Source organism: Primulina huaijiensis, chromosome 9 (genome assembly GCF_012295235.1).
Source record: "Primulina huaijiensis isolate GDHJ02 chromosome 9, ASM1229523v2, whole genome shotgun sequence".
NCBI lineage: Eukaryota > Viridiplantae > Streptophyta > Magnoliopsida > Lamiales > Gesneriaceae > Primulina > Primulina huaijiensis.
The window spans coordinates 14,408,146-14,433,375 of record NC_133314.1 but is presented as its reverse complement, the minus strand read 5'-3'; the positions used below and the strand labels follow the sequence as shown (position 1 = coordinate 14,433,375).

Below are 25,230 nucleotides of genomic sequence, written 5' to 3'. Positions count from 1 at the left end.
CAATTCAACCGGTCATCATCATGACTGCTAAAAACAAAATGAAAATATTTACTAAAGACAAAAAACTATACGCAAGAAATGAATACTCCGGATACATTGATTATTAAAAATCACTTGTAAATTTTTACAGAAATAGTTTCTGTATAATCGAAAAGGAGATCATCAGTTCCAAATCTTGTGGACATAATCCCCTTAATACTTAATTTGGTAGATATTTGATACATTCTCTCTTTGCCTTTATCGTCTAGTATCGATATTTCATAGGATACATCTTAGCCTCACATTCATACATGAGAACACATGCTGAGGCATAAACTTGTGAGTTGGTGATCTCCATAAGCTCAAACTTTTAGAACAAACAAGTGCTTACATTCGAGACCTCATTGTTTTGGAATGTTCTCTATGTAGCGTAAACATACCAAAGAGAGAACACATTTGCAATTTTTCGTTAAAATAACGACATGACAATAGGCCCTGGTCTTAAACTGTATCTAAAAAAGACACCGGAAACTTATAGCATCAACATTTTGTCCCCGAGTAGCTGCGAACAGACATGTTTTGGTTCAAATTCCTCAATTCAAGCAGCCATTATATTTAAACATAAAGGTTAGTTTGAAAAGTCTTCAGCAATTCCTACATACTGTTTTTTGGCTTTTTATGATCTAGGAGCTTTTGTCCGAGAAACCTGTTTCAGTGGATACTTGCGGGGAAGATAATGATGGATTTGCTGGGGACTTGTCTGCATTCTTGTTTTGTGCCACTGATTCAAAACCAGGCGGAATTTCACTTTCAAACAAAGCATCCACGGCTGAGAGATAGAAGGATGGACTCGCAGGCACCTTTTCAACAGTATTGTTTTGATTAGTGGATTCAAAACCTGGGGGGATTTCACTCTCAAACATGGTGGGTTCTCCAGTTGCTAATGGGCGTATGCCTCCATCTTCTTGATTGTAAGGAATTTCTGGAAATGGTAAAGTATCATCCAGTGGTATCTCCCCTGTAAGTGTCTTATATGCAAATTCTAGGCATGGATCAGTCCAGGAGTCCCCAAATTCATAGCAAGGCTGCGTATCTTGGGATGTTGCATCGTCATTTGGTTGTTTACCATTGGTCTTCGCTTCAGTTTGCTCTTTCAAATCAGCATTGTCCTCTGCAAGAGGGTTTTCAGCTTTGTTCGACAGCTCTTCATTCAAAGTGGTGTTGCCCTCTGCAAGAGGTTTTTCAACATTGTTCAACGGATCATCTTCTCGAAGAGTTTCCTCGACGGCATTTGCATGATCTGCAACTTCTTTTTGGGGATCAAAATCAAACGGCAGAGGAACACTAGTTGCAGAGGATCTCTTAGTCGCAGCCCAGCGTGTTCGTTCACTTAATTCAACATTGGAGAGCATCTCAGGTTGAGACTTTGCGAGCCTCTTTGAAGCCCGTAATGGCAAGTTCAAATCTCTTCTTTTCTTGGATTTTCGTATTTCTGACCGAGTTCCTCGATTTCGATTTTCAATCTCACTTTCTGGAAGTTTCTCCTCAGTGAAAGCATCATTAATAGAGGAGCAAATGGCTAAAACGTCAGCCATTGCATTTTCTCCTTGTTTAGAGCAATCCTTTGTGTGTTCAGGGCCCATTTTCATGTCAGAAAGTTTATTTGAATTTTCACATGAAAACGGTCCTTTAAAACTGTCAGATCCAGCAGTTGCAACTATCAAGGTATTGGCCTTTGACGTCGCTGGAGTTTTGGTAATGGAACCACCTCCACCTACAAACAGACGAACCACCCTGTAAGAACTACAGATGTATGTAATTTCTAAAGACAGCCACTGAACTAGTTTCATTCTAAAATAGGGGGAAAAAGTACCATTTGCGTTTGATTCTCCACCAACAAAAAGCTCTGCTTTGATCCCAAGTTGCTTGGATAACTTTTTATTAATTGGAGAGGACTACAAAAAAAAGAGGTTTTCTAAGAGAACGAAATAGCTAACCGTAAATATAAAAAAAAAGTGAACAAGAGAATTGTTATTTTGGACTGGGAACAAAGATGTCCGTATAGTAGACACAAAAAAAAAATCGCCAGCCTAAGGGTAGCCAATCCATGGTTATCGATCCAGTAAATTTCAGTTACAAACCATTTGTCAACTTATGATTAAATAAATAGATTTACCAGGGCCGGACAGACCATTCGCCAGTTGAACATGTTACTTGGACCAGGCAGTCTAGTCTAATTTTATAACACTCACTGGAGCTATCCAAATTAGCGTATCTGTGCTTGATGATCGTCCATTTCGCTTACGCCAGGTAAATTTTGACATAGCCATATGAAGCCAAGTCTTTTCAGATGTACCGGTTTAGTTATTAGGAGCCCAGGTACAATATTTTGGATATATCTATATGACCATAACTCGTTATGGGTGATATGCTAACTCTTTCTTAATACATTTATGGACAACCACTTTTGACCTGCATTAGCGTATAAATTACCCTGAGAGCGACACTAAGCTCACTTTACCCCTTTTGTTGCAAATCAAATCACAAAATGGAGAATATATATTAGACGAATATTAAAAAATAGAAGGAAACAAATTATTCATTAATAAGTGTGATAGACCAAGTTTTTAACTCACAGAGGTTTTCTTCTTAACCGAATTGGGACCATCTATTTCCCTCCTCTTTGGTCTAATGGCACAGCTACTGATATCATTAGTTTCCAGATACCGCAAAACATCCTTTTTAGAACGAAATATGTAGCCACTGACTGGATCCGTGTATAACTGTGGAAATTATGCATAACATCAATTATGAGCATCGATCACTAGAACCTGGTTCAAACACTACATAGAAATATCTTTAAAGTGAGACAAAAAATGCTGCCAAGACATGGCATGCGTGATTGCATACACCTCCTTTTCATAAATATTTCAGGTTTTGCTCTTAGAAAACTAAGTATAAAATCTTTAATCACCGGATCCTTTCTAATTTTGTCCCCAGATTGACTTGTTTTGATTTCTTTGATCCAACCCGGAGGTAGCCCATCAGTGGATGCAATCTCTGTAGCAACCTGGATATCTTCGAAAAGTAAGAAGGAAAATTGTATACGATGGCTCAAACATATTGCAGAGTTCATCATAGCACTAACCGCAGACGAAGGGTGCTGGCTGTTCTTTTTTATTTCAGTAATGCAAGCCGCGTCTATCATGGATTTGCATTTCATAGATGCTTCTGCCTTCAAAGCGGATTCACCAGAATTGTCAAGCTGAGAAGATAAGTTTTACAAATTTAAAAAAAAAACCGTAAGTTTGAAAGAAATTCGAAAAAACGAGGAATAAAAGCACTGCAGATCTGTAATACTTTAACTCTAATAAATTATAAATACAGCCACGTGTTAGGTGCTTGGAGCATACATTTTTGCGGTGAAATAGACAGTTTACTAAATTTAAAAAACCTGACCTTATTCACAGAATTTTTCATATTTATAAAGGACAATATTTTACATGGACAAAAATATAAACCATGGACATTTTGACATTTCACTATTCAAGAGTTTCCACTAGAGAGTGCACAAATTACCCAGAGAGTTGAGAATGGTAATGAAATGGCGAAAAAAAGTAAAAGATTATGAAGTAACAAAAGGAAGCAATGACAAGTTTCTCAAATCTCACTCACAGGGATTTTATCCTTGATCAATTGAAAATCATCTGTTTCCCTCCTCTTTGGTCTGATTGCACAACTACGAATATCATTTGTATCCAGAAAACGCAAAACATCTTTTTTTGAACGAAATATGTAGCCACTAACTGGATCTGTGTAATACTGTAGAAATAACATCAACTGAGAAGCTGGTCTAAATACTACATTGTAAAATATACACAAGCAATGAATGCAGAAAACACTAGCATGATGATACACATTTGATTTCCACAAAATATTTGTGGTTTTGTCACAACAAAAGGAAAGAGAATTTTAGTCACCAGATCCTTTCTAATTTTATCCCCAGATTCACTTGTTTTGATTTCTTTTATCCACCCCAGAGGTAGATCATCATCTGTTGTGAACTCAGTGGCAGCCTGTTCATCTCTCAAATGTCAAAAGCTAAATAGTATAAGATGGTTAAAAATAAGACCCCGAGATAGTATTAAGATTATCAAATCACAAACCGTAGTGGAAGAGTGCTGGAATTTCTTCTTTGTTTCAGTAGTGCAAGAAGTGTCTATGACAGACTTGCTTAGTACAGATACGTCTGGCATAAAATGGGGTCGAGCCACATTTTTAAGCTGAAAAGTAAAATTCAACAAAGGAAAGAGAGTGGATTTATTATAGACAATTGAAAACATAAGTACAAAGTGACTGTAGATTTATGACAATTTGACTCTAATAAATGTGAGGCATTCACACCTCCACCCTTGGAGGAAAAGGTTTTTATGCTAATTGGATTTGAATTAAAAGCTGTTAAAAATCTGAATTAATTTTCTGAAACATTTAGAAATTTACATGGGACACTATTTTACCATCTACATTAGACGAAATTGTGGGCCATACATACATTTGACTACGTTTGTATCATTAAAATTTTGTCCACTCAAGATGCCTAAATTACCCAAAGAGCAATACTTTGCTCACTCGACCACAGCTTAATATAAAATAATAAAAATGGAAAACATATCAGAACACTATGAAGCAACAAAAGGAAACACTAGTGAGTGCAGTAGACTAAGTTTATTGCTCACGGGGTTTATATTTTTTATCAATTTGAGGTCCTCTGTTTCCCTCTTCTTTGGTGTGATGGCACAGCTACGGATGTCGTTTGTCTTCAGAAAACGAAAAACATCTTTTTTAGAACGAAATACGTAGCCACTGGCTGGATCTGTGTAATACTGCAGAAATAAAGCACAATATCAAGGATCGGACCTCTGTCGAGAGGAAACTAGTACAAAGAATATAATCATGTATAGAATGAGGGGAAACAAGTGCTGAAACCAGATGCATGGCGGCATCCACCTACTTGCCGTAAAACAGTGAGGGTTTGCTCTTAACAAAGATAAGATAAGAGAATTTTAATCACCGGATCCTTTCTAATCTTATCCCCAGATTGAATAGTTTTGATCTCCTTTATCCAGCCTGAAGGTAGCCCGTCAGCTGATGCAGTCTCAGTGGCAACCTAGACATTATTCAAGCGTCAGAAGATAAATGGTATATGATGGTTTGACCACATACTGAATTAGTGTCGGCTCATAACAGCACAAACCGCAGAGGAAGAGTGCAGGATTTCCTTTTTTGGTTCGGTAATGTCAGAGGCATCTATATTGGGTTTGTTCTGCACAGATACCTCTGGCTTCATTTGGTTTTCATCGGCACTGTTAAGCTGAGAAAAAATTTACAAATCCGCCAAAGAAAAATTACGAGTTTTCAAGAACTTTCAAAACATCTGCAACAAAGGGTCTACGGATCTGTCATGTTTTTTAGTCAATCAATGAAGGTAGAGTCATATGCAGGGCGTAAAACCATTGAAAAATCTGAATTTAATGACCCAACACCTGAAATGTACACTACGTGTTATTTTACCACGATGTAAGGAGAAATGATGGAGCATGTTGCCTTTTGATTATGTCGACATTTCTACTTTTTACTTCTGCAAACAAACAGAGTGAATAACTTGCGGGGTAAAAAAACCAGCAAAAAGAGCAGATCTCCTTAATTTATGAGCCCTGGCAAAGGCATCAAACCCAAGGCATCATGCAGCTTGCATGTACGCCCTTTACATGGTAGTACAACATCAATGTTTCACTCTCTCCAAATGTACCCAACTCAAAAATATTTCTCATCATTTAACGAGCCTTGGTACATGAGAATATACAATATACAAACATAACATAATATCACTCCACCCCCTCCCTACAAAAGACCGCCCTAATAATTTATTACGCTTAAGATTCCCCAGCAAAGAGTGTAAATTAAATTACTTCCAACTTTGCAAAATCAATACCCAAACTCACTCTTAGGTCATCTTCAACCCAAAATTATGCAAGTTCTGCACTGATATAGTGCAATTTTTGCACCAATAACAATATCCGTCTTCAACTCATTTTCGAATCTTATGCTAAAAAAAAATTCAGAATATCCTTTTTTATTTTACTTGCATTATTTCTTACCATTTATTGGATATCTATTTATAAATTTAACAATATAAGTATGATCGATGTTTATATGATATAATTAATATTATATTATTATTAATAAATGTAATTACTTAAAAATATGTTAAAAGAATTAGACATCTATTTAATAAACGATTTACTAATTATTTATAATTCTAAAAAATAAATAAACATTAAAAATAAAATAAATAATTAAACATCTATTTATAAATTTAGTAATATAATTACAATTATTTTTGTGTGTTTGAATGTTTAATTAGAAATATATTGTTGCATTAATTATTTACAATAATTAATATTTTTATTAATTACATACTTTTAAACTTATCATGACATAACTTCCATATACATCATATATTTGCAAATCATATTAGATTATTATATTATTTTTCTATCTATCAAAAGTGTTGAGATACGATCAAAGCGGATTTAATGAAGTTTTTTGTTGAATTCTTCGAAGGAGACATTGTTAATGGTATCACTAATAAAACTTACATTTGTCTAAATCCAAATAAACAAGAAGCGGTTAAGGTTAAAACTCTAGACCAATTGGCCTGATAACGAACATGAACAAGTTGGCTAAAGTCTTAACCAACATATTGAAGAAAGTCTTGAACAATACAATACCGGAAAACCAGTGTGCATTTATTCAAGGGAGATGGATTCTAAATTGTTGTCTTATCACGAATGAAATAGTAGAGGAATGCAGACGGAAAAAGAAGAAAGGGTGGGTGCTTAAAGTTGATTTGGAAAAGGAGTATGATGTGGACCGGAGATTTCTGAACTTTTTGCTTCAAAAGAAAGAATTTGGTGTTAGATGGAGAAGTGGATTAAGGGTTGTGCATCGAATGTCTCTTTTTCGATTTTTATTAATGGAAAGCCACGGGACAAATTTGAAGGGGAGCGAGGTCTTAGGCAAGGGGACCCATTATCTCCTTTCTTTTTTAATCTAGTGATCGATGAATTGGGGCGTTTGGTAGACAGGGCTAAGGGCGCGAATGAAGTAAGAGGGGGCTGGAAATAGGGCGAGATGAAATAGAGATCCCTCACATCCAATTCGCGACCGATACTTTGTTTTTTGTCCAATCTGAAAGACACCTGCTTGCTTTGGTGGAAATACTCAAATTTTTAATTATGAAATCGGGATTGAAGATTAACTTGGAAAAAAGCATTTTGTTGGGATTAAATTTTTCGGAACTGGAGGTCGAAGGTTTGGCTACAGCGATTGGGTGTGAAAAAGAGAAGTGGTCAGTTAAGTATATCGGGACCGTTGAGTGGCAATCCTAGGAACCCGTGGTTTCCAAAATGTCTAAGAAACTAGCAAGCTGGAAAAAGGCGTTTCTTTCAAGGGGTCGTCTAACATTGATAAAATCGGTGTTAAGTGCGATGCCGACGTATTTCATGTCTCTTTTAAAGTGCCAATTCGGGTGGCAAAAAGGATGGAAAAATTAATGAGAGACTTTCTGTGGGACGGAGCCGATGGGGAGGTGCATTGTCATGTAGTTGCATGGGATCAAGTTTGTAAACCTAAAGATAGGGGGGGTCTGGGCTCAGGGCATATTTGTTCGAGGAATAAGTCACTTTTAAGAAAATGGTGGTGGAGTTGTTCAATGGAAAAGGATTCCTTGTGGAAAAAAGTTATCAAGAGCATTAATGATCTACAAGATAATGGGTGGGACGTGCGGTTGGCTAGGAACTCAACTTTTAGATGCCCTTGAAAATTTTATCTCTCGCTCTTACCAGGCTTTTCATATGCTAACTAGGGCAGTGCTCAAAAGGGGGAACCTCATTCGTTTTTGGAAAGATCATCGGGGGGGCTTCATCGCTCAAAGAGCGTTTTCCATCTCCGTTTCAAATTTCCAAGACTCTTAACAAACCTGTTAGCAACTTCATTAGTGTAGTGGACTTCCAAGCTAACTCCAACTTTGACTGAGATGTGCGTTTCAGAAGAGCTTTAAATGAGGTCGAACTGTTGAAATTCAGCACTCTATTAGGAGTTTTAGATACAGTTAATCTAGAGTTGGGCACCAAGGATTTTATGGTGTGGTTGGGGGCTTCTTCAGGGTCTTTTTCTGTTAGTTCTTTCTATGACTCTTTTTTTTTCCTATCAGCAACTTTCTTTCTTTCCCGTATTACACTAATATCTGGAAAGTACGTATTCTGCATAAGGTTCAAGTTTTCTTGGGGACTATGGCTTTGGGAAAATTGCTGACTTGTGATTCGTTGCAAAAAAGATGGTCTACCTGTGCTTTAAGCCTGCAATTGTGTAGCCTATGCCGGAACAAAGAGGAGGATCAAAACCATCTATTTTTGCATTGTTCATTCACGAGCGGAATTTGGATAAACCCATAAAAGTATTGCAGGAATTGGTTTCGAATGGACCTTTCCATGAAAGGCATAGGACATGTTTCTTTTGGAGCCATGTTTACTTACTGGGAGGAGAACTAGGAGTTTCTGGTATTTGGCAGTTCATTACCTATTTTGGTCAATTTGGTCGGAGTGGAACAAAAGAATTTTCATAGATATAGCCAAGTCTACAGATGAGGTCTGGGAGAAGATTAAACTCATAGTCGCGAGTTGAACGACAAAGTTGTCAGAGTTTAACCACCTTTTTATCTCAGACGTAGTTAGAGATAAAAAATTTATATGCTATAGACGATAGTGTAGTAGCTTTCTTTCTTTGCGGGGTTTGTTTGCGGATTTCTCATCCGCTTTTTTGTACTTTGTTCTCTTATTCTAATAAAATTTTCGTTTACAATAAAAAAAAACATTAAAAATAACAAAAATTAAAAGAATAGAAAAGAATGGATTTACACTGCACCAAATTTGGCAGGGGAATTTGGTGAAGGGAAAGGAGGACACGTCCCCCATTGGAGCAAATAACCCCTTGCCAAAATAGGGTTGGAGATGCTCTCATTCTCTAAATCAATATGCACTCCAAATAATAAACCGTCACGACATCCTAATTCAAGTTCTGTTAAATGAACTCTCTCTTTTTCAGAATTTAAATTTATCATTGTGATCAATCCCCTTGCATTCCTATCTTAAATTACAACTGCACAGATAACATTTAATACTCCATACTCAAGGCCAACGAGTGCCTAAATTACCAAGAGATCAACATTTTGCTCGCTCAGGAATTTCTTTTGCAAATTAAACATTGTGAACAGAGCAAGTATAAAGCAAAAAATGAAGCAACAATAGACAAATAAAAATTATTTGCGATGAGAATGGTTAACCAAGTTGCTGACTCACGCTAATTTTATTCTCAAACAACTTCTGATCATCCAGCTCCCTCCTCTTTGGTGTGATGGCACAACTACCAATATTATTTGTTTCCAAGTATCGCATGACATCTTTTTTGGAACGAAATACATAGCCACTGACTGGATCTGTGTAATACTGCAAAATTAAGTATATCATCAAGTATGAGGCATGGCTCACCATGAAAGTAGTCAAAAAACTAAAAATAGAGTAAAATGTTAATAGAAAGAAATAGGATATGCCGAATAGACTGCAGGAACGTGCATCTTTTATCAAAGAAAATTCGATGGTTTTCTTCTAAGGGTAAAACCGAAAAAAGGAGTTGAAAAATAAATTACCGGATCCTTTCTAATCTTATTCCCAGATTTACTTGTCCGGATTTCTTTTATCCAACCTGGAGGTAGACCTTCCATGGAAGAGCTCTCAGCAGCAACCTAGATATGTTTGAAAAGTCTGAATTTAAAATTTTCAAGACTGCTAGCAAAGATGGAGAATTGAATATTTCACAAACCGCAGCGATAGATGGCTTGTCCTTGTTTTGTTCAGAAATGCAACCGTCATCAGTTACAGATTTGAATTGCAGAGGTGCTTGCGGTTTTGAAAATGTTTCACCCCGACTATCAACCTGAAAAGTTGAATGTTCAAAGAAAAAAAGCATAAAAAGAAAACACGAGTTAGACACATAAGCTTGCTATCTTAATAAACCTTCACCAATAAAGGGACTATTGATTTCTAATTCTCATGAGTACATAAAATACCAACAGATGAAGATCGAAAACTAAACAGCTAGCTTACAGGGACTTCGCTCTTAATCAACTTGAAATCATCCAGTTTTCGCTTCTTTGGGGTGATGGCACAGCTACCAATATCATTTGTCTCCAGATATCGCATAACATCTTTTTTAGAAAGAAATACGTAGCCATTAACTGGATCTATGTAATACTGCAAAATTGAAAATAAAATTAAGGATAAGATAAGGTACATCAGGAACTGGTCCAACAACAAATAGACCTACTTGGTAAAATATACAGAGATTGGATCCGTGCAGAAACCACACACAAAAACGTGCAAATGCCAAATAGTATTGCAAAATCATAGTGTATACACCTACATGTCGTAAATGGTTCGAATTATTCGTCGTGAGAGTGTGTTAGAAAGGTAAAGGAACTAATTACCGAATCCTTTCTAATCTTATTCCCGGATTTACTGGTCTTCACTTCTTTTATCCAGCCTGGAGGTAGCCCATCTGCTGATGTGCTTTCACTGCGAGCCTAGACATCCGACGTCAGAAGATAAATCAAAAAACCAAGCTTGACACAAATATAGAATTATTATTGATCTTATCACAGTACAAACCATAGTAGAAGTGTGCTCGTTCTTCTTTTCAGAAATGCAATCTTCAACTGTCGTGAATTTGCATTGTGAAGGCGCGTCTGGCTTCAAATTGGTAAAACCAACATTGTCAACCTGAAAGATAACCGATTAAAAGAGAAGTAATAAATAAATAAATACACACACACACACACACACAGAAGATATGCAAGAATTTGAGAGATATCTAAATTATCAAGTAACAATAAAGGCACAAACTTAGAAGGTATAACTAATTCAATATTTATTCAAACTGACTCGGAATTTTTTGTCAACCATTCAAATCTACACTGGTTATCAGTTTACCATCAAAATAAGAAGGGAAAATTGGTCATATCAATCATTAGACTGAAACTTCGTGTGAAAAACTTTAAGACTTAATGACCATAACATTTGAAGACACCATGGTGCACCAAATGTTCAACAAAATGGTGAGCACTCAATAGCTCCTCAGGCAAGCCCGGGGCACTTCTTTCAATCTAACTAAGGTCCAAAACGAGGGTGGTTGAGACTGTGTCGTCTACTTGGGCATTCTGCCTCCTTCCACAGTAAGTCATGGCAAAGCTTTCAAATATGTGATATTACATGGTTGGCATTCACTTCCTACTCCTGAAACTGATCAAACATATAGGGATGGAGGAGTCTAAAGGTAGTCCAAATCTTCCATTGAGAACATCAACTCCAAATGAATATCAGGCTTGAAGAGAAAAAGGGTTTTGCTACTACCGTGGTGATAAGTTAACGTAACACCAAGCAATTTAATCTCATCATAGCAGAGGAAGACATTACTGCAACGGGAGAGGATAGGGAAGAACTCGATGAAAGAGAAGTATAGATTGAATGAGAGATATCATCGCATTCCTTGATGGGAAATAGGAGACAAACCACCATTAAGGTATGTGGTTTTCTGAAGAAAAGGGCTCTTACAGTTTTGATAGACAGTGGAAGAACCAATAGCTTCCTTGACAATAACACGGCAAGACATTTGAATTGTTCATTAATGGAGACTGAACCCTGGCTAGTTACTGTAGCAGACAGAAGCAAGACTACAAGCATGTCGAAGTGCTCATGTTTTACCTGGAAAATGAATGGTTATAAATTTGAGGCTAAGCTTCGAGTAATTCCACTAGGTGGGTGCAATGTTATTCTTGGAGTGGACTGGATGTGGAACTATATCCAGGTGACATTCGGTTACAAAGAAGGAAGAGTCTTATTACACCATAACGGTAAAAAGATCATTATGTCCAGCATAATGAAATTTCTTGAATTCTACTGAGTTGTTACAAAGATCTCTCTCCCTGACTGCCTAAAATCTGAGTCGTCCATTCTAATTAAAGTCCGAGCCATTCATTCTATTTATAAAAAATAGTAAATTAGTTATTTCTAAGATTTAACTCTGTTCATAACATTGCCCCTGCCTTAGTTCAGCCTAGTCCTCAAAGATTAAAGTCAGGAAACTGTTGTGCTATGCTATCCCAATTTTCCAGATTGCTTCCTCCGGCAGCATATTACACCAATGACTAAGAGCTTGAGCAACAGGTCGTTCTAGTGTTTAATCAATCGACGAGCTAGAACCGCTTGGGCATACATGTGAAAGTTGCCATCAGCATCAACTGGAGGAAGAGCAATGTCTGGTTGATATTTGGGGTTGATCTTCCTCTTTAGCAATGATACATGAAAAACTGGATGCATTCTTGAGCAATATGGTAATTGAAGTTTGTAAAAAACAGGTCCAGTTTTCTCTAATATCATATAAGGTCCGAAATACTTCGCCGAACGCTTCATTTGTTTGTTGAGGTTCTGATGTCCCTACCAAGAGCAACTTCTAAAAAGTATTCGAGAATTTTTACCATTTGAAGTCTGTCAGAGAGAAGTTGTGCCGCTGAATTGGATGAACTTTGTAGATACGGACCGAGTGAGAGTTGTTGGGCTGGTAACCATAAAGGGCCTGGATTGGGGTACATTTTATTGAAGAATGGAAGGTAGAATTGAACCACAACTTTGCTAGAGATAACCACTGTAACCATTTAGACAGTTTTAAATTCGACATGCCGTCGATTTATCCTTTCAGATTGCCCATCACTTTGGGGGTGATGGGGTGTACTCATATGCAGTTTGGTACCCATTAACTTGAAGATTTCCTTCCAAGAAGAGCTGTGGAAAACCATGTTCCCATCGCTTACAATTGCTTCAGGAAGATCAAAAAGTTTGTAAATCTGTCGTTCCGCATTGTAAGGATGACTCAAGGGATCTAAAATGACTGTATTTGGTCGGTCAATCGACCACCACCCGTATCACATCTTTCCCACCAGGTTTCGGAAGTCCCTCGATAAGGTCCATAGAAATGTGGCCCGACGGTTTTTCAGGAATGGGCAGGGGTTGAAGAAATCCTGGGTATTTGATGTTTTCATCCTTGCATCTCAAACAAATGTCACAGTTCGGTGTGAAATGCTCAAAATCCTTCTTCATTCCCATCCAATAAAAATCAAGTATCAAGTATAAATCAATAACAAGTACTTCTCTTGAATTCGTTAACGTAGAAATGAAGCAACGAAAGGCAAGAAAAATCAAATATAGACAATGGAGTTCAACTGAACCACACACTCACGGGAATTTTCTCCTTTATCAGCATGAGATCACCCAACTCCCTCTTCTTTGGTTTGATAGCACAACTACCAATATCACTAGTTTCCAGATACCGCAGAGCATCATTTTTGGAACGAAACATGTAACCAGTGATTGGATCCGTGTAGTACTGAAGAAATTATGAATGTATATTGTATAAGAAAATGGCTAAACTACAAAACTAAGTAAAAATTACGATATGAAAAAATAACATGCACCAAGTTTTGTTTCTATGAATACACGAGAATGGAAAAGGATTGTTCACCGTATCCTTTCTAATCTTATTCCCAGATTTCCTTGTCATGATTTCTTTTATCCAGCCATGAGGTAACCCCTCAACTGATGTGCTCTCAGAAGCAACCTAGACAAATACCAAATTTATGAAGCTAAACCATATGATATGATTTTAATAAATCTACAGTCAACGATAAGCTCATCACAGCACAAACCAAAGCGAAAGAGTGCTTGCTGTTCCTCTTTTGAGGAATGCAATCTGTATCTGTCATGGATTTGCTTAGCGGGGAAGTGTCTGGCTTCAAAAAGGGTTCGCCAACATTGTCAGGCTGAAAATTTAAGCATTCAAAGAAGAGAACAACGAAAAGAAATCAGTGAGATAGAAAGAAATCTGCGACACATCTGCATAGAATTCTACACGAAAGGGAGAACTAGCAGCAATGCTCGAGTAGCGTAAATGGTGAGTGTCAAAAACTAGAGTTAGAGTTGTTTTCTAGCGTAAATTAAAGAGCGCATTTAGTTCACTAATAATTAAGCTAACTTTGAGTTTATAGGTTGAACCTGTCTATTTCATAATGATTCCAACAATCAAGGAGATGTACCAACATAATAAAAATGTGCCAGATAACCTAAATATTGGGGTTCAATGATTCCGACAATTGAGGGGAAATGCCAAATGACACATTTTTTATTTTTATAAAATGTGTCAGATGTGCAACCAAGACCATTTTGCTTCAAACATGCAAAAGTTTGTGTGCTAACAAAATGTAAATCCAACATCTTCTGCTGAAGACTTTTCCCAAATTCAAAAAGCTTTTACTCCTCAGAATCACCCAAACAAAAAAACAAAACAAAATGAAGAAACAAAAGAAAACAAAAGTTTTGCGCAACATTAGTAAATGCAAGATTAACTTTCAAATAAAAAAAGAGCACGCAGAGAACTGATATTAAAGGTTCCCATGGGAAAAATCTATCCAAAAAGTCATGTCAAATTTGCATCATCATACTCCATCGCCTTTGGTTCTCCAATCAGTACACACTAAAATCATCAAGGCCACCAGGTTCAATGGTGCACAAGCAATCTACTTCACAAGTTAAATAAATGGGTTTCATTATTTCTTTGCAATGGGTTTCATTATTTCTTTACAGTTAAATAAATTAATCATGGCTAATTGATGCTTCCACGTTCTACTTCACAAGTTCAGCAGATTCAATGGTGCACAAGCAATCTACCATGGCAACATTTTTAACACTGGATAATTGAACAGAAGACACTCAGCATATAAATGAATAAAAGCAAAAGATAGCAACTAATGAATCTGGAAAAAAATGAACACAAGGCAACAAAAAAAATATGAAAGATAAAAGTAGCTAAGCAATTTGCTCACTCACGGTGACTTCATTCTTGTTCAACTTGAGATTGTCAAATTCCTTCCTCTTTGGCATGCAGGCACAACTACCAATATTGTTAGTCTCAAGATACCGCAAAGCATCTTTTTTTGAGAGAAACATGTAACCATTGACAGGTTCAACGTAATACTGCAGAAATTTAAAATGAAACAAATGATGAGAAACATATTTCAGAATATATATAAGACTACAAAAACAAATTTAGATGATAATATATACACAGAGTGATAAACAAGACATAATAAACTACACATGTAAGAAAGTGCACTAAAGCACAGCCATGTCAAAATATGCAGCTTCACATAAACCATGTCAGGTGTTTCACTCAGAACGTTATAGATTTAAGGTAAACAGGTAAATCACCGGATCCTTTCTAATCTTATTCCCTGATTTACTGGTTTTGATTTCTTTTACCCAGCCAGGAGGTAGCCCATCCGCTGGTGTGCTCTCAACGTTAACCTAGACATTGTTGAAAAATTAAAAGTTAGATTATGTAAGGTAGATTGACCAGATTGATTTCATCTAGGCACAAACCACAGTGAAGGATTTCTTTCTCTTCGAATTTTTCCCAGGAGTGGAACCAACTACCGAAGGAGGTATGACATCAACTGATGTTGTCTCAGTGTCAACCTAGATAAAATTCAAAAGTCAAGAGCTAAATATTACAAGATGGTTTTCACATGGATCTAGAATTTCGCTCATAGCAGCACAAACCACAGTGAATGAATCCTTCCTCTTCGAAATTTTCCCGGGAGTGGAATCAGCTACTAAAGGAGTTACCGCATCAGCTGATGTGGTCTCAGAGTCAACCTAGATAAAATTCAAAAGTCAAGATCTAAATATTACAAGATGGTTTTCACATGAATATAGAATTTTGATCATAGCAGCACGAACCACATTGAAGGATTTCTTCCTCTTCGAAATTTTTCTGGGAGTGGAACCAGCTACCAAAGGAGGTACAGCAGCATCAGCTGATGTGGTCTCAGAGTTAACCTAGATAAAATACAAAAGTTGAGAACTAAATATTACACGATGGTTTGCATGGATCTAAAATAAGTCACTCAAAGTATCACAAACCATAGTTAAGGATGTCTTCCTCTTTGATTTTTTTCCAGGAATGCTACCTGCTTCTGATGGAGGCAGGCCATCTGCTGATGTGCTATCAGAGGCAACCTATATATTCTTGAAGTCAGAAGCTAAAATTTTGTTAATATGATTTGAACAGATTGAAATAGTATTGAGCTAATCGCAGTACAAACCACAGTGAAGGATTTCTCCCTCTTTAATTCTTTTGCAGGTAAGCAATCTACTTCTGACGAGGATTTGCATTGTAGAGACATGTCAGGTTTTAAAGAAGGTTCACCCACATTGTCAAGCTGAGCTGATAAGAACTGCATGACATGAAATATCTGAGAGTCTTCAAAGCAAAATAGTCAGCAGATTGGTTAATTAAAACTTCATGAGCTGAACATTCATGTGGCATCTCCCACTACCATGTAAAAATAAACAAATATATAATTCTTCACAGCAATCAAAAAATATATAATTATTCAAAGCAAACGGCCAAATCATGAATCCAAACATTAGGACTAATAAGACAGAAATCGGCCTACTTGTTCCATAAGAGGTCATTTAATATGTTATTATCATAAAATTACAAAAAAGTTTTCACCAAATGCAGGGACCTATGTGAAGGGGGGTGTAACAGAAAAGATCATGGCTAATAACGGGGGCTGTAACTGAAGAATCATGGCAAGTGGCAACTAACGGCTATTAATGGGGCTGTTATACCTGAGATTTTCACTCCTTTAAAAACCAAACGAGATGAATATTTGAGATTCACAGAAAAACACTGAAATTTCGCTCTACAAAATTTCAGCTGACACAAGATTGGTTTCTGCTAGGACATGAAAAAAGCCGATTTTCGGAATACTTTTGCTTCCTAGATCTATTCCAGCGGTAAACCAATGTTCTGATCTCTCCTCCAGAAGGATTAAATCTAGCAAACCACGTAACTCTGTAAAAACTAAGATTTTTCAGTGTTATATGAGTTCATTTCGTTTCAGTTTTATTCTATGAGAGAGCGGCCAAGACATATGTTTGGCTCTGTTTCTGTTATATGCTTCTGTTTATAAGAAATTATAATGTGTGTGTGTGTGTGGTTTATTGCCCGTTCGGCCCCAAATTGTTGAGAATTTATCATGACACTAACCCTCGCCTACTCTTCCCAAATAAGAATGATAATGAAGCTAAATAAGAAGAAAAAACTCTGTTTCGTGGATAGTGAAATTTTGGTCAAGACGTTTGAGCTGCTGCAAAAGTTGTTTCTTTAAAATTTCTCGCTGCTGACTAATTTAGTTTTATACTGACAGATGTTAGTTCTGTTCCATTGTTGTTTTACTTTTTGTTTGTAAAGACAATTGATTTCCAATCATGGAATAAACTTCGAGACTTAACCTTTTCTAAAGTTCAATTTCAAACTTTTGGGACCATTCCAATACCATGTTCCGGTCATGGCGTGTGACAACATACATATTAATCAACAATATAGGAAGCACTAGAATTTTTTCTCTCAACAGTCAAACACGAGAATTAACCTTACACTAATTCCATGGTTCACCTCAAATAATCACCTAGTATCCACTACCCAAAAATAAGATTGGACATCATATAAAATTCCATGATGAGCATACGGTGTAGACGAGTCCACACATCTGCATTCTCAATGAAGAATGAAACACAAGTTTGTTTGAGCATGAAACCGGAATAAGGATTAAAAATTAATTCGTGCCACAAAATCACAAAAGAGCCCATGCGTACTTTGGGTTGTTCAGTTGCGGCATCGTTTTGATCGATAGTTTTGAGATATCGAGCCACCGCAAGCTTTGAATAAAATTTATACCCAGTCGACGAATCAATATAAACCTGCAAGAATGAGAAGAAATCCTTGAGAAATCCAATGTCAATGTCGTACTAATAATTTTGAAATTTTATACAACATAATAGCCAACGTTGTAAATGGCGGGAGGCGGTGGCGGGGTGGTCGGTGCCCAGGCAGTTGAATTTTTTTAAGTAATTTTTTATAGATAATCATGCAATATAATCACAAATAGTAATCATTTTTTATATAAAATGTGTAATTAAATAATATTTAAGCACAAAGAAGCTTCATACAATACTCGCAAGATGATGCTTCATCCTATAAACTTCTCCTTTAATAAACTTCTTACACAACTTGCATGTGATCCAATCTATTTTCTCTTTATTATACAACATCCCATATTCCCAAACAATATAATTAGACTTTGTCTAATTCCAACTCCGGTTGTTTATCATTTTCCGCCATTAATCTTCCACAATAAATCAATAATAATAGGAAAAAAATTTGATTTTTGAAATCACAAAATCTAAAATATTATAAAAAAGTATGATAAATAATAAATATGCAATGCCTAACCTAAATATTCTGGCAGCTGGCGGCGGGCGGCAGACAGTGTGTGGTGGGCTTGGTGGTTGAGATTTGAGAGTTGAGAGTGAAAACCAAAAGTAGAAAAAAGAAAGTGGGACGTGCTAGGGTTTTGAGATTTAAAATTAGTTGACTTTGACTAAGTTTTTAAAATTGTTAACTACAACATAAAAATCTTGACTGCCTGCCTCGCCCGCCTGCTCACCGCCTCGACCCGCCTCCCCAACGCCGTATAGCTTGAGCCGCCTAAAACACCCGCTTCAAGCGTAGGCAGTGCGATCGAGGGCCGCCTACCGCCTAGGCACCACCTAGACGGCCGCCTCGACCACCATTTAGAACACTGATAATAGCTTAAAGTGATGAGACAAATATAGGAGTCCCTACTCTGAACAAGAATAACAAAATACGATAGAGCAATATCTACAGATTACATAACATGGTTTTCTATGACCTGAGGACAGGGATGACAGAGAACAAAGTCAAAAAAATGGAACATACAAAATAAAAGAGCACACAAGTTATAGAAGATTTCCTCACTCCTAGTCATTGACAGAGAGATTGTAGTATAATTGAACAATGCTGAAACAGAAAATCAAAAAATAACACCTCGACAATAGTAATAATCAATCAAACCATGCAACCTTACATTGTGATGTCATTTCATGCATTGAAACTGCAAAAAGAAGTCAATATGCAGCGTCCACAACTCAAGAATACTGGTTAATATTGAGGTTATTTGATAGTCTATATTTAAAATCTCTAATAAGCTTAAACATAGTCGTGTAGTTGTGAGCCCCAGGTGGTCTCAACGGATAAACTTGACTCCATTAAATCTAGCAAACCACTAGTGATTCCAAAGAGTTAACCAACCAATAGTCCCAAACTAATGTAGCAAGAGACCATAATTCAGTTCCAAGGGATTAGAGTATCTTAATTCTTTTTAACAAAGAATGATAGTTGCACATGTTAGGCATTCACTCAAGCCTCTGGGAGTTGTCCTTTTAATTATCTGCCAAAATTTGAGAAAGTGTGCTCAGTTCGTGCGATCGTAGCTTACTAATCAATTCACAGTATTTAAACGACGCAATAAATAAAGTGAAGATGCACCAGCTTAAAACTTTTCCATAAAGCATTGACATTACTCCTTTTACACAGTTACATACCTTGTAAGTTGATCCAGCACTTGAACCATTCTTTCGTATTTTTTCCTCCATTCTCCATCCGTCGGGTAACCATTTAGGAGACTTGTTACTTTTAACTGATATCTGTGATCAGGAGAATAAATTCATGTAAATGGGCAACACAGACAAATATTAATATGATAAGAAGCCAGTAGACTCACAGCATCAAATTTACTGTCAGAGGATTCCCCATTATCATCACAATTCGTCTTTAGAGGAGCATCACGGAAAAAATCTTCAGTAGCACAGTGTATGACATCCTTCTTGGAATGATACTTCACACCAGTTGTGACATTGTAGTAGTACTACATCATCAAGACACAAAAAATATGAGTTCTTTTTGGTTTGTTGATATTCTATCCTTTTTCCATCAGTAATTAAATGTGATATGAGATCATGCACGAGCTTCGAAAAGCAATTGAGTAAGAAATGGATCCACGAAGAGGTTTCAAGAGCAATTTAAGTAAGAAATGGGCTGCACAAATTTGATGAATCGCATGGATTAAGCCAAGCCATAACATGGATTGTTAGAGAAATAAAAGTCCAAGATCAAGAGTTTTGATTCCCGTTCCTAGTCTTGGGATGTTTATTTTCGCAATAAATTGTTAGTGGGTCGATTTTAGAGTGAGTTACATATTAGTAGGTTTTTTCCTATTTTTTTTTAATTTTCGTAACTTATTTTTGTGGGCTATTTAGAATGTAGTTTAGAGTTTATTTTAAGCCCATTATGGGTAGGTTAGGTTTGCATTGTCATAAATATACTTTGTACTTGTTATTTTATGAAAAAAAGACCATTTTGATTGAAATTCGTCCTTGAATTTTAGGGCTCCAAGAGTCATATGGGATTTTCATCCCAATTTCGGTATTTGTGACAAACATGAAAGGTAAAGCCTTGTGGCGTACAAATCTAAATACCTTTGGCTCATACCTCAATTATAGGCAATGGGTCAAGGTACATTTATGGATAATTTTGGTCCTTGCTCCTTGTGGCGTTCGAATCTGGATACCTTTGGCTCTTACCTCGATTATAGGCAATGGGTCAAGGTATGTTTGTGGATAATTTTGGTTCTTGCTTCAATGTAGTGATGGGTCGAAGTGCGATTTCATGTGCCAAAGTTCTTTTCTAAATTATAGACAATGGGTTAAGGAGAAATTATGTACCGAAGTTCTTGCTTGGATGAGCAACGAGTCAAAGTTCTTTTTACAATATCATGTTCTTGTCGTTTTTTAATTTTCGTGTCTTGTTTTAAATAAATCGTGTCTTGCTTGATTTTTAAGTCCTAGGCAAAATAAGAGTTTAAAATACTATTCTTGTGTTTCATTGTTTTGAGTTTATTAACCGATGTCGCATGAGGGTCGTATCAAAATGTTTCCGTTGACATTATACCACTTTAAAGATGGCAATTAGGAAACAGATCAAATGAACAACAATATTGGCCACGGTACGAAACCTACATCCAAATGTGAAAATGGAAGAGAAAAAACTAAAGAAGGTAAAATAGATCGAAAAACAAAACCTCTATAATGCAATAAAATCATATTTTAATTTCCCTATCTTTTACTCGATAGTTGTTAGTTGCTCTCACAATGGTTTGTTGAGTCTGCTGTAAATATAAAAGACAGCATAATCTCTTGGAGATTTCTCATCCGTCCACCAAAAAACCTAATTGCATGTGTTCTCTAAGTCTGCTACATGGTTTAGTCTTTTTGTTGTCAATAAGTGAAAGAAGAGTTTTTCACTCAGTTCATACGAGGAAAAAATAGAATCCGTTCAATTTTCCATTTTGTCAGCTATCTATACACTTACCCAGACATATTTTGTCAATTCTCTATACACTTACCCAGACACAAACAAGAAATGCTTAAAGTTCTGGAGATCATAAATGATTAACTAAAATTGTTCATTTCTATTGTTTATTTAGTAGTTTCTTATAATCACCTTCCGGAAAACAAAATACCGACTTTGATATTCAAATAGTGTATACATGTTGACTGCCAGATACAGTTCCAAAGCAACTTGATCAAATGTGTCCAATGTACCAATAATGTCTCAGTTGCATATTTTGGATTTTTTTGTTTCAACTATTATTTTAATATTTTCCATAATTATAGCTTGTCAAACATCAATAACTATCATATGACCCGAGTGAAGGTTAGAATAAAGTAGAAGCATCATACATCTTATTCCATCATAGATCAGTAAGCAATGCACTCCACACAATGAGGATGAAAACAGATAACAATAATTTGTAGGCATGTGACATGAATATATGATGCAATCCCTTTGGGAAATAAATGGTATAAGCATGAACATTGCAATTCCAAAAGTTAACTTAAAATCTTGTCTAAAAATTTCATGCCTAATTGTTTTTTCAAGCTTTTTTCGTGCTTAATGCACTCAACCTTAGGCGACTGATTTTTTTTCGCTTTTACCTGAATCAAAGCACTTTCTTCACACTTCACGCTTAATCGCACTTTTTAGAACACTAGTTTTAAGTATCTAGGAATAGAGTCGTCAAAACGGGCTAGCGGGGCAGGCCGACCCACAACCCGTCATTTGGCTGGGCAGGTTGGGAAATTACCACCCCACTCTGTCTATTTGGAAGTCTAGGTGGGGTGGAGCGGCCGGAAGGCTTTAGTTATATTAGGCGGGCTGGAAAATTGACAACCAACCCGCCAACCTATTTGGCAAGTCAGGATGAACCGGCACGCCCAGCTCATTATGACAGCCGTATCTAAAATTTTTGCAAAAAGATAGATTGATCAAATGAATTAAATAGATACAAGCAGGATCGTTGAAATGGAGGTGTGTTAGGTGTTCTTTGTGATTGAAGGTAGCTTTAAGGTCCCAAAATGAAGTTTTATAAAATGACAGTCGGACCTACTATGTTATATGAAGCTAAGTATTGGGCTATGAACCGGGAAGGTTGGGAAATTACCACCCCGCTCCGTCTATTTGGCAGTCTAGGTGGGGTGGAGCGGCCGGAAGGCTTTAGTTATATTAGGCGGGCTAGAAAATTGACAACCAACCCGCCAACCTATTTGGTAGGTCACGATGATCCGGCATGCCAAGCTCATTTTGACAGCTCTATCTAACATTTTTGCAAAAAGATAGATTGATAAAATGAATTACATAGATACAAGCAGGATCGTTTAAATGGAGGTGTGTTAGGTATTCTTTGTGGTTGAAGGTAGCTTTAAGGGCTTAAAAGGAAGTTTTATAAAATGATAGTCGGACCTACTATGTTATATGAAGCTAAGTATTGGGCTATGAACCGGGAAGGTTGGGAATATACTACCCCACTCTGTCTATTTGGCAGGTCTGGGTGGGGTGGGTGGCCCGGAGCCCCGGAGGGCTTTAGTTATATTAGGTGGGCAAGAAAATTGACAACTCAACCCGCCTATTTGGCGGGGTGGGATGACCCGGCCTGCCCAGCTCATTATGGCATCTCTATCTAATGTTTTCGCAAAAGGATAGAAGCGTTGATAAATTGAATTACATAGAATACAAGTAGAATAGTGGAGGTGTGTGTTAAGTGTTCTTTGTGGTTGAAGATACCTCTAAGGGCTAAAATGAAGTTTTATAAAATGACAGTCAGACACGCTATGTTATATGAAGCTAAGTATTGGGTTATACGAGTATGAGATGAGAATCACCGGGATGAGGATGTTTAGGTGAATGTACGGATATACGAGGATCAATAAAATAAGAAATAAGAATAGAAAGTTGGATTTGCATCTATCGAAGAGAAACATAAAAAAACATGTTTGTGATGGTAAGGGCATGTAATTAGACAACCAATAAATGCCCCAGTTCGGCGACGTGCAACCATGACAAATACTAACATTAACCAAGGAAGATGGAGACCATAGAAGACTAGGTTAGCGAAGATAAAAACAAGATAAATCCATTCAATATAGAAAAGGACTTAGTATGGAATAATGTGCAATGGCATAGGAGGATCCATATAGTCGGACCCCCACTTAATGGAGATAAAGGCTTGATTGTTGTTGCACATTAATCAATTCGTGTTAAACCCACAAAATATCATGATCTTATTTTATGAAATGCTAAATTATAGAAATTATTTTACAAATCTAACGTTCTCGTCCCAAAATTCCAAAATCATATACCTGATGCCCAACAACTAGAAAACAACATTATGCAATGTTATTTTGTATCCGGACAACTAATTATATAAGAACCAATTAATTAAGCTCAAACAACCAACACATGTCTCCAATGTGCCCCAACATCAATTCAAAAGCAGAATAACTAGAAGTCTCAGAAAAATAAAAGATATCACAACACATGATAGCATGTAAGCAAATTAAAAACTATTACCATCAAATACTTGCCGATTCTAAACCCAACCCCTTTACTATTGCCATATGAGGCTAAAAAAACATCCTACAGCAAGATAGATATGCATAGATAATCAAAATTCAGCAAACGCGTTCTTCTATGCCAAAATGCAAACTATTAATCTAATCATTCCACACCAGAGGACCTCCATTTTATCTTAAAAGAAAAAAAGGTGTCAATTGACCATTTTTACTTTTTTAGGTTATCTATACTGCTAATCAATAATCACCCCATGGTGCTACCAGGTTGATCTATCAAATGAATTATCATACCCATATACAAGAGGGGGGGGGGGGGGGGAAAAGCTTACCCAGAAACAATTGATGGACTAAAAGATCAAATCATTCCATGGATCGGATTCTTCTGAGAGTTGTACAGATGGTTACCTAACCACGTAAATGAAGTACAAAAAACCAATTACCTTGACATTCCTCCCGTTTTTCACCTCAGTCTTCTCGGCGAAGCCTGGAGGAAGCCACTCCGAAGAATTCCCGGCATCCATTTCGCCGGAATCTCGAGATTAAACTGCTAGCACGCCAGTGTGAATAGTTTACACAGCTAGAGTAGGTCTACTGGAAATGGACAGAAGGGACAACACGTGTTGCCATGGGTGTTCATGTAATAATGCCCTCAAAGGGAATTTCAATTTTAATTAATATTTGGGCTGGGCTTGGAATTCTTGTCCGATGGATCTTAATTCAATTTTTAAAAAAATTAATCATAAACCTATTTCGAGTTTATATACGCAGTATTCGACTATCTTCGCTTTGCTTTCTTTTAAATCTCTCAAATATTATCCATTCATATTTGAAATTATCGAATTCGGAAATTCTCCATCTGGATTTGAGCTAGGATTTAACCGTTTTCTTTATAGAATTCGATAATCAGGATAGAAGCAAACGATATTGGTGTACCGGTTTTCGTATCAAAGGCGCAATGGAAGTTTAAATTTTTGTGTTTTGACAATCAAAACTCTTTCGTGTGTCCTATGATTTAAATCATTCATAAAATGTTCAAATTTAATTTAACTTTGCATTTTGGGAATCCGAACAGCAAACGAATTTGGGATTAACGGAGTTAATCTTTCTTGTAAATCTATATGAACGCTTTTTTGGAATCAACCACATTCTTCAATTTCCTGAATTAGGTTCGCGATCAAAAACTAAAACT

At 36.7% G+C, this 25,230-nt stretch overlaps 1 protein-coding gene across 6 annotated transcripts; it reads right to left on the bottom strand.

Moving 5' to 3' along the window:
* Nucleotides 1-323: 323 nt before the first annotated feature.
* On the bottom strand, nt 324-24,708 carry LOC140984290 (uncharacterized). 6 transcript variants are annotated; one of them, XM_073451583.1, is made up of 31 exons: nt 24,482-24,708; nt 19,856-19,999; nt 19,677-19,778; nt 17,868-17,972; nt 16,307-16,438; nt 16,125-16,220; nt 15,942-16,040; nt 15,762-15,857; nt 15,582-15,677; nt 15,411-15,506; nt 15,030-15,176; nt 13,853-13,966; nt 13,669-13,764; nt 13,387-13,533; nt 10,764-10,874; nt 10,583-10,678; nt 10,203-10,349; nt 9,919-10,032; nt 9,746-9,841; nt 9,399-9,545; nt 5,234-5,350; nt 5,051-5,146; nt 4,716-4,862; nt 4,146-4,262; nt 3,960-4,055; nt 3,655-3,801; nt 3,128-3,244; nt 2,954-3,049; nt 2,616-2,762; nt 1,853-1,934; nt 324-1,753 (listed from the first exon to the last, which is right to left on the bottom strand). In XM_073451583.1, exons 1-31 carry the CDS (start codon nt 24,560-24,562, stop codon nt 663-665), a joined length of 4,515 nt encoding a protein of 1,504 aa, XP_073307684.1. In that variant the 5' UTR covers nt 24,563-24,708; the 3' UTR covers nt 324-662. The 6 variants fall into 6 exon arrangements, with proteins under 6 accessions (XP_073307684.1, XP_073307685.1, XP_073307687.1 ...); XM_073451584.1 differs by having other exon boundaries at nt 16,307-16,423; XM_073451586.1 differs by lacking the exon at nt 13,387-13,533.
* Between the last annotated feature and the right edge of the window lie 522 nt (nt 24,709-25,230).

Coding starts and splice junctions, on each gene's coding strand:
- LOC140984290 (XM_073451583.1), bottom strand. CDS start 24,562: ATGGATGCCGGGAATTCTTCGGAGTGGCTTCCTCCAGGCTTCGCCGAG. Junction 10,033..10,202: donor TGATTAAGAGCGAAGTCCCT/GTAAGCTAGCTG, acceptor TCAACTTTTCAG/GTTGATAGTCGGGGTGAAAC. Junction 2,763..2,953: donor ACAAAATTAGAAAGGATCCG/GTGATTAAAGAT, acceptor TAATTTCCACAG/TTATACACGGATCCAGTCAG.